This window comes from Mandrillus leucophaeus, unplaced genomic scaffold, assembly GCF_000951045.1.
Source record: "Mandrillus leucophaeus isolate KB7577 unplaced genomic scaffold, Mleu.le_1.0 Scaffold322, whole genome shotgun sequence".
NCBI classification, from domain to species: domain Eukaryota; kingdom Metazoa; phylum Chordata; class Mammalia; order Primates; family Cercopithecidae; genus Mandrillus; species Mandrillus leucophaeus.
In genome coordinates this window covers 3,478,893-3,491,794 of record NW_012103388.1, presented here as the reverse complement: position 1 = coordinate 3,491,794, position 12,902 = coordinate 3,478,893, and the positions used below count along the sequence as shown (strand labels likewise).

At 46.5% G+C, this 12,902-nt stretch overlaps 1 protein-coding gene across 2 annotated transcripts in view; it reads left to right on the top strand.

Moving 5' to 3' along the window:
• The window catches only part of LOC105545235 (chromosome unknown open reading frame, human C18orf8), a 28,541-nt gene that overhangs the window by 14,182 nt on the left and 1,457 nt on the right, over positions 1–12,902 (top strand). For both annotated transcript variants that reach the window (XM_011988085.1, XM_011988086.1), the window contains 11 exons: positions 1,180–1,269; positions 1,359–1,464; positions 2,494–2,605; positions 6,677–6,721; positions 6,961–7,014; positions 8,722–8,850; positions 9,865–9,971; positions 11,777–11,896; positions 12,213–12,290; positions 12,606–12,710; positions 12,807–12,875. In XM_011988085.1, the coding sequence (XP_011843475.1) occupies positions 1,180–1,269; positions 1,359–1,464; positions 2,494–2,605; positions 6,677–6,721; positions 6,961–7,014; positions 8,722–8,850; positions 9,865–9,971; positions 11,777–11,896; positions 12,213–12,290; positions 12,606–12,710; positions 12,807–12,875 (1,015 nt within the window). The remainder of the gene's footprint in view (positions 1–1,179; positions 1,270–1,358; positions 1,465–2,493; positions 2,606–6,676; positions 6,722–6,960; positions 7,015–8,721; positions 8,851–9,864; positions 9,972–11,776; positions 11,897–12,212; positions 12,291–12,605; positions 12,711–12,806; positions 12,876–12,902) is intronic.

Genomic DNA, 12,902 nt, shown 5'->3' with positions numbered 1-12,902 from the left:
TTTGGTACTCTTCTGTGGCTTTCCTGTTTATTTTTAAATTTCTTTTGGAGAGTCTCGCTGTGTTGCCCAGGCTGGAGTGCAGTGTTACGATCTCGGCTCACTGCAGCCTCCGCCTCCTAGGTTCAAGTGATTGTCCTGCCACAGTCTCCCGAGTACCTGGGACTACAGGTGCATGCCACCACATCTGGATAATTTTTATATTTTCTGAAGAGATGGAGTTTCACCATGTTGCCCAGGCTGGCCTTGAACTCCTGGGCTCAGGTGATCCTCCCGCCTCGGCCTCCCAAAGTGCTGGGTTTATAGGCATGAGCCACCGTGCCCAACCAGCATTCCTGTTTGGACAATAGATAAAGCGAGAGCAGTCCTGGCTGAAGTGGAGGTGGGGACCTGTTCCCTCCCACTTTGGTCTCCTTGTCCCTGGGCAGGCCCAGCACAGAGTTTACCACTGGACTAGAATATGCATTCAGGAACTGTTCACAGCAACACTTATTAGATGGCACTTAAATAGAAGAGGCTGAGCATGGTGGCGCACGCCTGTAATACCAGTGACTGGGGAGGCCAAGGCAGGAGGAGTGCCTTGAGGCCAGGAGTTCAAGACCAGCCTGGGCAACATAGTGAGACCCTGTTTCTACAAAAATATTTAAAAATTAGCCAGGCACGGTGGCATGTGCATATAGTCCTAGCTACTGGGGAGGCTGAGGTGAGGGAAGATCACCGAAGCCTAGGAGTTGGAGGTTGCAGTGAACTGTGGTTGCACGTGACAGAGGGAGACCCTGTCTCTGAAAAATGAAAAAAAAAAGTGATTACATTTTTCTGTTATTAAGGAATATACATTCATTATACAAAACTTAGAAAACAGAGAAGAAAATGAACTTATTAGCATATCACTCAAGTATAACTATTAACATGTGTTTCTTTCTAATCATTTTAGACTCTATGCTTAGGTTTGGGGTTTTCTTTTAAAAGATTATGATCAAGCTGTATTTAGTGTGTGTTCTCTTTTCCACTTAACTTTATAATAGGCTTTGAGTAACTGCATGTTTCTTTGTAAACATTTTTGTTGGCAGCAAACTATTCCATTAAGTGAATATCTCATAATTTACTTAACTGTGATGCCATTTAGAGCAAAGGAATTTTGAATGGCCAGATGTGATTTTTGTCTCTTTGTTCCCTAATTAGATACGGGCAGCTGTATGTTCTCTTCTTGAGGCATCATTCTCGGGCCTCCAACAGCACAGGAGCGGAGGTGGTCCTCTATCATCTGCCACGGTAGATTTCATGCTTTCTTTCCCCTCGCTCTGTGATTTTAAAATGTGCGTTGCAGCTTGTTGATCTATTTTTTGCTTTCTATCCGACAGAGAAGGTGCCTGTAAAAAGATGCACATATTGAAGTTAAATAGGACGGGAAAGTTTGCCCTGAACGTGGTGGACAACCTGGTAGTCGTGCATCATCAGGACACGGAGGTACAAGCTGTCTGCGTTTCTACCAAAGTTAAGGTTGCTTAAAAGCCTTGTGAAAATTGGCGGCTGGGTGCAGTGGATCACGCCTGTAATCCCAGCACTTTGGGAGGCCAAGGCGGACAGACTGGTTGAGCCCAGGAGCTTGAGACCAGCCTGGGTAACATGGCAAAACCCCACCTATATAAAAAATAAAAAACTTAGCCGGGTGTGGTAGCGCATGCCTATAGTCCGAGCTACTTGTGGGGCTAAGGCTGGAGGATGGCGTGAGCCTGGGAGGTCGGGGCTTCAGTGAGTTGAGATTGTGCCCCTGCACCCAGCCTGGGTGATGGAGCAAGATCCTGTCTCCGGGAAAAAAAAAAAAGAAAAGAAAAGAAAATTGGCAAAATGTCTGAGTAAGATTAGAAAGTGCATTTTTATTTTTTATGCTAAGAGTTTTCATCTTCCAGATGGAAATGGGTTAAGTAGTTTAGAAAAAAGTGATTGTGTCAGTTGATTAAAGATAATTGAAAACTGTTTCAGAAAGTAACACTTGAGATTTGACCTTGGAAGGAGGTAGGAATCCGCTCCATTCCACGAGTACATGAATTCTATTGCAATTGTGAGCATGGATGATAGTGCTGGGGGATAATGGTTGTGAGGCCGTGTGGACCAGGACAACTAGAATGGGTCCTGTGGGCTGGGCCTCTGGTATAAAGAAGCCACTTCCCTCCTCTACCCTCCCAGAGGGTGGTGACGCTAACTCTCTGACACGTGAAGATGTTTCCAGTGGAAATGACAGAGATCTGCTTAGGTCACTTTGAGCTTGTCAAAGGTAGCATGTCATAAATGCAGGAAATACTTGTGAGAGGAGATAAAGATATTAAAAGAGAGTTGTAATGTTAATGACAAATTCCTCAAGTAAGAACTAGCCTGTAGGGAGGAGATGCAAACACAGGCTTTTAAACTGACTTAAACAGCAAGATGGGATGGAATGAAAGGGACTGGGCAAACTGTGATTCATTTTGGCCTCAGTCTTGTTTTCTCCCCCCGTAGACGTCGGTAATATTTGATATCAAGTTACGGGGAGAGTTTGATGGCTCCGTTACCTTCCACCACCCGGTGCTTCCCGCGCGATCGATCCAGCCCTATCAGATCCCCATCGCAGGTAACGGGTTCCGTAGAGGAGTCTGTGCTGCCGTTTTACCACGTGGCTGTGTTCTCACCATGATCTTTGGGAGTCACATTAAAAGTGGAGTGAGGAGTAAACAGAGATTCCCAGATCTGTCTGATTTTGCCAGGGGCCATTTGTTCCAGTTTTGTTGTTTTAAGAGGGAGTCTGACTCAGTCGCCCAGGCTGGTATGTAGTGGTGTGATCCTGGCTCACTACAACCTCCACCCCCTGGGTTCAAGTGATTATCCTGCCTCAGCCTCCCAAGTAGCTGGGATTATAGGTATGCGCCACTGTGCCCAGCTAATTTTTATATTTTTTTAAGTTTATTTTTTTGACCGAGCCTCAATCTATTGCCCAGGCTGGAGTGCAGTGGCTTGATCTTGGCTCACTGCAACCTCTGCCTCTCACAAGATTCAAGGTTGTGAAGTAGTCAAGCAATTGAACCAAGTATTCAGTTGCTTAAATACTTGTGAGAGGAGATAAGGTTCAAGTGATTCTCCTGCCTCAGCCTCCCAAGTAGCTGGGATTACAGGCATGCGCCACCACGCCCAGCTAAGTTTTTTGTATTTTTATTAGAGATGGGGTTTCACCATGTTGGCCAGGCTGGTCTTGAACTTCTGGTCTCAAGTGATCTGCCCGCCTTGGCCTCTCAAAGTGCCGGGATTGCAGGCATGAGCCACCACGCCTGGCCCAAATTTTTAAATTTTTGATAGAGATGGGGTTTCACCATGTTGGCTAGACTAGTCTTGAACTCCTGACCTCAGATGATCCGCCTGCCTCAGTCTCCCAAAGTGCTAGGATTACAAGTGTGAGCCACCGTGACCAGCCTGTTCTAGTTTTTTAAAAAATGCAACTACTACTGATCATATAAGCTAAAATTATGTTGTGAAAAAAGCATTTTCTAAGATAGATGAATCTCCCTTGGGAGGAAATAATTTATCTTACCTGAGCTGTAGAATGGATAGTTTTGATTACTCATTGATGGTGAAAGATGTTTTAATACTGAATACGTCCATAACGTTTTCTGTTTGAGCTCTGTAATGCTGAAATTAACTTTGGCTGTATGCTTGTTACTTTAGCCTGGGATCACTTTTCTCCTCCTCACATTCCGTGTGACAGTGATGATGAATATTGCATTCTTTGGGACTGACAGTCACAGTAAGTGCTTTGGCTGTGGCTCTTAGGCTTACCCAAATCAGTTCTCCTTCTGCCTGGAGAGGTGGGGTTGGGAAGTCGGAAGAGTGGAGGCCAGGAATTCAGGAAAAGGGAAAGTCATTTATTTGCTTCATTTTGCCTTTTCCCAGTGTAATTGATTTTCACACAGAACTGAAAGAATATTCAACACTCTCTCTCTCTTTTTTTTTTCCTTAAATAGAACTTTATTTTCTCACAGTTCTGGTGGCTAGAAGTTCAAGATGTCTGCGGGTTTGCTTTCTTCTGGGGCCTCCCTGCTTGCAGGCCTCCTTGCAGATGGCCGCCTTCTCACTGCGTTCCCACAGGGTCTGTCTTCTGTGCCTGTCCCTCCCAGCAGTCTCTCCCGGCTCTCTTCTGAAGGAGACTGGAGTGCAGAGTTGGCTAGTCTGAGGTTTCAGTGTACAAGACGTAGTCAGATGGCTCACACTTGGAACCCTGGTATTAATATTTTATTCTTTGTCAGACAGCATTGGGCGGTTGACCCAGCCTGCAGTCAGGATTTCCTTGTACCTTTCACCCAGGAGATTCAGAATCGGGCTCTGGCTGAAAGTTTAGCAAGAGCAGCATCGTCAGCCTGACTGCCCTGTCTTGCTGGATCAGCCAAAAGCTAAGTTACTTTCTGGCACAGCTGGAGGAAGGAGCTGGTTCTTAACAGACATTTGGTTAGGTCTTTTGGTCTCCTGTGTTCTCTCGAGCTTCTTCCTTTTCCTCTGTAAATAATGTTAGCATTGAAAGAATAGATTTTGCCAAGTGATTGTCTTGTGTCTGCTGCCCACTTGGCATGAACGTAACTGCTGGTGAATTGGGGAAAAAAACTAAACATTTAGAACAAGCCTGTCCAACCCATGGCCTGTGGGCCACATGCAGCCCAGGACAGCTTTGAGTGCAGCCCAACACAAATTCTTAAACTTTCTTAAAACATTATGAGGTTTTTTAATGATTTGCTTTTAAGTTCATCAGCTATGTTAGTTATGTTAGTGTATTTTATGTGTGGCCTAAGACCGTTCTTCTTCTTCCTAATGTGCCCAGGGAAGCCAAAACATTGGACACCCCTGGCTTAGAACCTTTAGCTCTGTTCCAGTGGTACAGGACCAGTTAGGAGGCATCAGGTTCTAACCATCTGGTTATAATGGAACAGATGCGAGGCCTGGTCACAGTCATAGCCAGTGCAGAGATCGATAGGAGGAAGTCAGGAATCCACCGAGGGTCTGGGGATCTAGGTAGTTTGGGCTGCAAAGCATTTTCAGAGGTTAGTGACTTTCATTTCCTGCTGGGCTGTGAGCCCTGGCAGGTTGACGCATCCGTGTGTCTTGCCCACTGTGCTGCCACTGGGTGGGCGTGCTCAGGAATTGAATGGGCCTGTTTAGACAGATATAACCAGCACTTTTGGGAAGAGTCAGCCACCCTTTTTCTTTTTGTTTTGGGCCTATTAGAACAGTGGGTCTCAATCTGACTACATATTAGGATCATCTGGGGGGCCTTGGAAACGAAAGCTCTCACCTGACAGTGTCAGGTCAGCCACACAAAGATGAGGGCTGTGCACTCGGTGCAGACCTTGACCCTTAGGTCCAAAGTGCGAGTGTTCTTCGCCAAAGCTTCTCTGCCTGGGCTTTTTCCTGGCTTTGGGCGGTCTGTTCACAATGACCTTTTCTCTGACCAGCTGATTGAAACCTGCCTTGATTGCACCTGGGTAATTGGAACAGAACCAGGAGTCATGGTTAGCTTGTGGGGCTGCCTAACTGGTTGCTAAGGGTCCCCGCCATGTGAGGTTTTGGGGGTCTGCTTCCCAGACGAGCTCACTGTGCCTGGACCTACTCTAAGCAATGGATAATCAAGCTAATTATTTAGATAATTAAGTGGCTGGGCGCAGTGGCTCATGCCTATAATCCCAGCACATCGGGAGGCTGAGGTGGCCAGATCACTTAAGCCCAGGACTTTGAGACCAGCCTGGGCAACATAGAGAGACCTTGTCTTTCCAAAAAAAAAAAGAAAAGAAAAAAGTTAGCAGCTCTGTTCCAGTGGTCACGTGCCTTTAGTCCTAGCTACTCTGAAGGCTGAGGCAGGAGGATCACTTGAGCCAAGGAGTTCGAGGTTATAGTGGGCTATGATCAACTACTGCACTCAAGCCTGGACAGCAGAGCAACACCCTATCTGTCTTTAAAAAAAAAAAAAGGCCGGGCACGGTGGCTCACGCCTATAATCCCAGGACTTTGGGAGGCCAAGGTGGATGGATCACTTGAGGTCAGGAATTCAAGACCAGCCTGGCCAACATGGTGAAACCCCACCTCTACTAAGAACACAAAAAAGTGAGCTGGGTGTGGTGGCACATGCCTGTAATCTCAGCTACTTGGGAGGCTGAAGAAGGAGAATCTCTTGAACCTGGGAGGCGGAGGTTGCAGTGAGCCAAGATCGCACCAGTGCACTCCAACCTGGGCGACAGAACGAGTCTCCGCCTCAAAAAAAGATAATTAAGCTGTGGTAAGCTACAAGCCACATTTATTTGAAACATTCTCCGTGGATGATCTGGGTATTTGATTTTCAATCCTCCAAGTAAATTTCTCAGTTCCTTAATGTGCATCTGTAAATGATCATGAGTCATCTTTGGTTATTTAAGAAAAAACCCAAACCACAGTGATGGAAGCCTTGATGTGCTTTCTTTTTCTTGGTGAGATTTTCCTGGATTGTTTTCACCTCCTTCCCCCTTCCTCCCCGTATGTGCTATCAGTGAGATGGAACAGTTCATTTCTTCCTTAACTACAGCTGAATGAACATTTTGTCACGACATTAAAAAGTGCTGACTTTTGCGTCGTAAGTACCAGTATTCGCAGCGTTTTCTGGCTGCATCGCACTTAACGTTTTCTCAATTTGTAGGTCCTGCTGCCGTGACCAGCCAGTCTCCTGTTCCGTGTAAACTCTGTATCCTTTACTAAGGCGTTGGCACCGTGCACAACAGGGCAAGTGGTCACCCTTGCCCTCCTCTGGGCAGCTGTGAATAACGCTCTGGGAGCCACCCCGCAGCCAGCTTCCCTGACTCTCCAGGGGCCCCGTGTTTAGCGTGGACTCAGCACATGGGGGGCAGGGGCGTGTGCTAATGGAAACTGGTTTTGCCTTTTGTTTTCGTCTTTTCCTGGTTTAGAATTTCCTATAACATGTGGATTCTTCATCCTGGATTGTCTTTCAACCTGACATCATTATCAGTGCAAGCCAAGGTAGGTCAGCGGGACAGTTGTCATGTTATAACATGGTGCTTGTTGACTTTGGATCCCAGTTGTAGCCAGGGACATTTTCAAGGTGAATCTCTGAGAAATGACCCCTCCTTTCAACCTTGGGAATGGGATTTTTTTTTTTCACTTTATACTGTTTTCTACTATATGTGCATTTTATCAAGAACATATACTACTATTAATAAAGCAACAACTAAGAATGCCATTCTTGTGCGTAAGCCCATTCTGGAAAGCCAGACTCCACCCCAGCCTGTCTCCCTTCGCTTCTCCCATCGACCTTCCCTCCGGTGTCCGTGCCCTTTTCTGTTCTGCACGAGCCCAGGAGGTGTGCTCCTCTTTCTGGCCTTGCTGACGAAGCCGCCTCAGCCTATTGGTTGTCTCTTCCTGGGTAATCTGTTTATTAGAGAAATCTTACTTTTTTAAGGCAGGGTCTTGCTCTGTCACCCAGCCTGGAGCGCAGTAGTGCTATCTCAGCTTACGGCAGCCTTGAGCTCCTGGGCTCAGGCGATCCTCCTACTTTAGCCTCCCAAGTAGCTGGGCCTGCAGGCGCACACCACCACGCCCAGTTAATTTATTATAATAATAATTATTTTGAGACAGAAGCTCGCTTTGTCGCCAGGCTGGAGTGCAGTGGCACCATCTCGGCTCACTGCAACCTCTGACTCCTGGGTTCAAACGATTCTCCTGCTTCAGCCTCCCCAGTAGCTGGGGTTACAGGCATGCACTACCACACCCAGCTAATTTTTGTATTTTTAATAGGTACGGGGTTTCACCATGTTGGCTAGGATGGTATCGATCTCCTGACCTCGTGATCTGCCCACCTTAGCTTCCCAAAGTGCTGGGATTACAGGTGTGAGCCACCATGGCCGGCCTATAATTTTTTTTTTTTTTTTTTAGAAATAGGGTCTTGCCATGTTGCCCTAACCTGTGTCTCTAATACCTTGCCAGGCTGGTATTAGAGAATTTCCTATGTTACTCTTTAATCCTCTGTGTATTTTCGAGCCTTTCCTCTGGAATTCCTAAGAATTCTTGAGGAGATAATTAGCCCTGATGCTGGAAGCATCCACTGTATGTAATGAAGTCATTTCTCTCCTGTGCATCTTGCTGGTGTTCTCCTGTACAGCTGCTCTGCACCTGCCTTGGGACAACTGAAAAAGGGATCACCCAGATGATTTTTTATGTGGCACTTCATTCTGCAGAACTCCAATTGGGAAAGGCCACACCAGATGCTGGCAGTGTGGATGATCAGTACATTTATGGGTCGATGAATGGATGAATGATGTTCCATTGAGAGCCTCTGGAGTTATGTTTTAAACTAATGAGTCGTCGTAGGAGAAACCAAAGCACAGGACTGAAGTTGATGCCACATGTTGACATCTTTTTCTATTTTAAACATTAAAAGAGGGACTAGGTCTAGGGAAGGCCCTGTTTGGCATTAAGGACTAGGGAGCTACACCATTGATGTGCCCCTGAATGCAGAGGTTACTTGGAAAGAGTCAGCCAAGTGTGCAGTAGTTTGGCCATCAGTCCTTCTGTTGTAGACATGTTCTTGAATGGCTTGGCTCTGCTTTGGTTAGGAAGAAAAAGCTACATTTATCACCACCCGCCCTGCAGATGTTTAGGGGAACCACTTTTGGGCTTTTGTTATGGTTTGCATCATACTGTTATATTTGCTGCCTCTTTAAAATCCAGGTTACCTCTGGAACCTCCAAGTGAAACTTGAGCCCATAGTAAATCTCTTACCAGACAAAGGAAGATTGATGGACTTTCTCCTCCAGAGAAAAGAATGCAAGATGGTCATCCTGTCTGTCTGTTCACAGAGTAAGTTGAATCCTTCCCCCTTGGTCTGGTTCTGGTATGAGGCCTGTGCTGCCCAACACTTTTTATCGGGATGTGGGCCAGATTGTTGTGCCTTGTCTGTAATCCATAGCCTCATTCTTTGTGTGAGGGGTGGCTATGTGACCCCCTAGGAAAGGCTGCTAAATGGAAAGATGACTTGTAGAGATACTTGTAGAGAAAAGAACAATAAATGGGATGGTTCTGAATGAAAGTGGGCACACAGGAGGGGAGTGGGCCACCGCCCCGGCCTTCACACACACCTCTTTCAAAATCCAAGCCACGTCACTGCATGTGTCTTCTTTAAGCATCCCCTACTGAGGCCAGGCATGGTGGCTCATGCTTATAATCCCAGCACCCTGGGAGCATGAGGCAGAAGGATTGCCTGAGCCTAGGAGTTCGAGACCAGCCTGGACAACAGGACAAAACCCTGTCTCTATTAAAAAAAAAAAAAAAAATTAGCTGAATTTGGTGGTATACACCTGTGGCCCCAGCTACTCCAGAGGCTGCAGAGGGAGGATTGCTTGAGGCTGGGAGGACAAGGCTGCAGTGAGCCGTCTGTGCCAGTATACCTCCAGCCTGGGCGACAGAGCAATACCCTGTCGCAAAAGAAAAAAAGAATCGCCTACCAATATGTGCTATTGGTGTTTGTTTTGTTTTGGTAGAGATGGGGTCTTGCCTTGTTGCCTAGGCTGGTCTCAAACTCCCAGCGTTAAGTGATCCTTCTGCCTCGGCCTCCCCAAAGTGCTGGGATTAGAGGCATGAGCCACTGAGCCTGGCCTGCTATAGCTTTTTTTTTTTTTTTTAACTGTAACCAGAAAGGGGTTGCGAATGACGTCTAGGTATCAGGTCTTTAAAGTACTGCATTTCTTGGAGTGTCCCTTAAAGGTACTTTTGCGTTGGTAACCTTTTGAGATCGGTTTTTATCATAGCAACGTGTGGAAATTCTGAAGCTGACATGAAGTTGGTTTGATCCGTGTGAACCTTGTGCCTTTCCAGTGTTAAGTGAGTCAGACAGAGCGTCGCTGCCCGTGATAGCCACTGTTTTTGATAAACTCAACCACGAGTATAAAAAGTACTTGGATGCCGAGCAGAGTTACGCGATGGTGAGTTACATGGAGTATGACAAAGGGTCCTCCTCCCCCACCTCCTCCCTGGTATTTTCTAAGTCATTATGATGCAAAATTGTTTCCTATAGATTAGAATAACGTCACTGAGATTTGCTGCCTGCCACAGGGCAAGGTGGCGATAGTGGGGAAGTAGTAAATTCAGGGGCCCTGCATCCCATGAGCTGGAGGCCACATCTCACTTCATACCTTCACTGTTTTTGTTTTTCCCCCATCTGTGTTTGATCTTGCCTGTAGATCCTTGGCCTACTGTTATATATAGATGAGAAAAATCAGTCTCTGCTTTGCAATATTTTGTATATTTTTCTGTTTTGCCAGAGTGAGGACTTAGTAAATTAAATTCGAAGTATTTCTGTTTGCCACACCTTTCTTTCCTGTTGAGATAGCGTCCTGTTGGGATAGTGACGATTCAGTGTTAGCACTTAGCAGGCATGTTTGTAGTGAAGGTAGTAACCATGGCTTATCGCCACCAATTTCCACTGTATTACTCGTACATCATACCTCCTGAAGCCAGAAAGAAGAAAAGTTTAGGACAAGGAGAATGACTGACTTCACTTCCAGGATCTGATTAGTCCTAGGCTGAACATGGTTTTAAACCAACAAAAGCCCCCGAACTGCACTCCCCTTCAGCTGTTCGTGGAAGGGTAAGAGGTCTGAGACAGGCACTGAAGAGGGCCGGTTGCCTGGACAGTGTCCATTTCCACCCCGTCAGATATGAGGGATGGCTGAGTCCTTTTGAACCCTATTGCCGTGGGTGTTCTGGCCTGTGGGAATCAGCAGGTCTGATCCCAAATGGCAGTTTCTGTGCTGTCCCGCACTGTCTACTGGGCTCCATAAACAACATGACTCAGCAGTGGGGGCCAATGACCAGCCACATGAGCAGCATCTGGAGTTTCTTGGAAATGCAGGTTCTCAGACTACACCCCACAGCTATTGCATAATCTGCATGGATCTGAACTGCTTTGTTTTTTTGAGACGGAGTTTTGCTCTTGTTGCCCAGGCTGGAGTGCAATGGCGAGATCTTAGCTCACCACAACCTCCTCCTCCTGGGTTCAAGTGATTCTCCTGCCTCAGCCTCCCCCGAGTAGCTGGGATTACAGGCATGTACCACCACGCCTGGCTAATTTTGAATTTTTTTTTTTTTTTTAAGTAGAGACGGGGTTTCTCCATATTAGTCAGGCTGATCTGGAACTCCTGACCTCAGGTGATCCACCCGCCTTGGCCTCCCAAAGTGCAGGGATTACAGGCGTGAGCCACCGCGCCCAGCCGGAACTGCTTTCAAACGTCAGGTGAGGTCGTCAAGGTCTCAGAGCTTTCCTATTCGGGACTTGTGGTGCTCTGGCTTCCCACCTAAAAATCCCTGGAGACTCCATGCAGGCGCCCCTCACTTATTGTAGGATCAGGACTTCATAAAGCAGGGATGCAGCAGGCCGTTTCATTTTTGCCAGATAACAAATGCCCGTGGTCCAGGATTAAGAAGCTTAGACAGGAAGTTAAAAAATTGTAAGAGGCTAAGTGTGATATATTTTAAGAGAAAACTTGCTGACACATGCTTTTTCCGTTTCATCTACCATGAACATTGGAGTGTTTTCAAGATGACCAATTCTGACTTCCTAGACCCTCCCCAAGCCAGCACAGGAAATATTTTATCTAAGTAGAGAAAGAAGCGTGTTCCGCTCATATCCTGGGGTCCACATCGAAGAATGCAGTCCTTGTGGATGAACTGTACACAGCACCCTTCCTCCAAGATGCCGAAGGTCATAGTTTGTGGTTTCTTCTTTCAGGCAGTGGAAGCAGGGCAGAGCCGAAGCAGCCCGCTCCTCAAGAGGCCGGTGCGGACCCAGGCGGTGCTGGACCAGTCGGATGTGTACACCCATGTCCTGTCAGCCTTCGTGGAAAAGAAGGTGGGCTGCAGCTTTCCGCCTCTTCCGGACTGAGAATGCTCAAAACAAGGCAGTTGAGGAAAGCAGGAGACTTCATGTGATTAGAATCACTGGAGTTTCCTTGGGTGAGGACCTAGAGCTGGTAGTTTGGTTTCTGATACTCAGGCCTAAAGCATAATCAGTGACAAGTGGTTCTGGAGTGATTTATGCAAAACCAGTGAAAGATGAACACTGGGCCATTTTAAGATGGAAACCAGGCGGGTGTTGGATAAAGTGTTATATGCAGCCCCTTTTGCACCTCGTTGGTATTTATAAAACCACATTTTTTCCTCCCTAGGAGATGCCTCATAAATTTGTGATAGCCGTGCTGATGGAATACATTCGTTCTCTTAACCAGTTTCAGATTGCAGTACAGGTACCTTCAAATCAGCTGGTCCCAAGTTAAAACAGCAGGAATTAAAAAAAAAAAAAAGACACAGTCCCTCTTGGAAGATGACTCATATTCTAAGACAGGTCTGCCTCCCTGACTCAATGCTGAGTGACTCTCCCAACATTATTAGTTGGAATGGAAGTGTAATGTCAAGTTGGGGTCTTTACCTGCATGATGAAACCACTTCTTGTAGTGACACTTTGGCCATGTTGGTTGGAATAGCCAGTCCTCGGGGAGCCTCTAGTCTGTTGTAGCGGAATGATTTGGAAGTGTTCTTTCACTTTTTACTTTTGTCCTCAGCATTACCTACATGAACTTGTTATCAAAACCCTTGTCCAGCACAACCTCTTTTATATGCTGCATCAGTTCCTGCAGTACCACGTCCTCAGCGACTCCAAGCCTTTGGTATGCATTGCCAGATTTCTACTTCCATTGTGGTTAAAACCAGAACATTTTAACTGTTAACCTTCCAACTGAAGCAGGTCTAAAAATGCCTTTCAGGCTTGTCTGCTGTTATCCCTAGAGAGTTTCTATCCTCCTGCTCATCAGCTGTCTCTGGACATGCTGAAGGTAAGTCTGATGTGTGAGGTTTTAGAC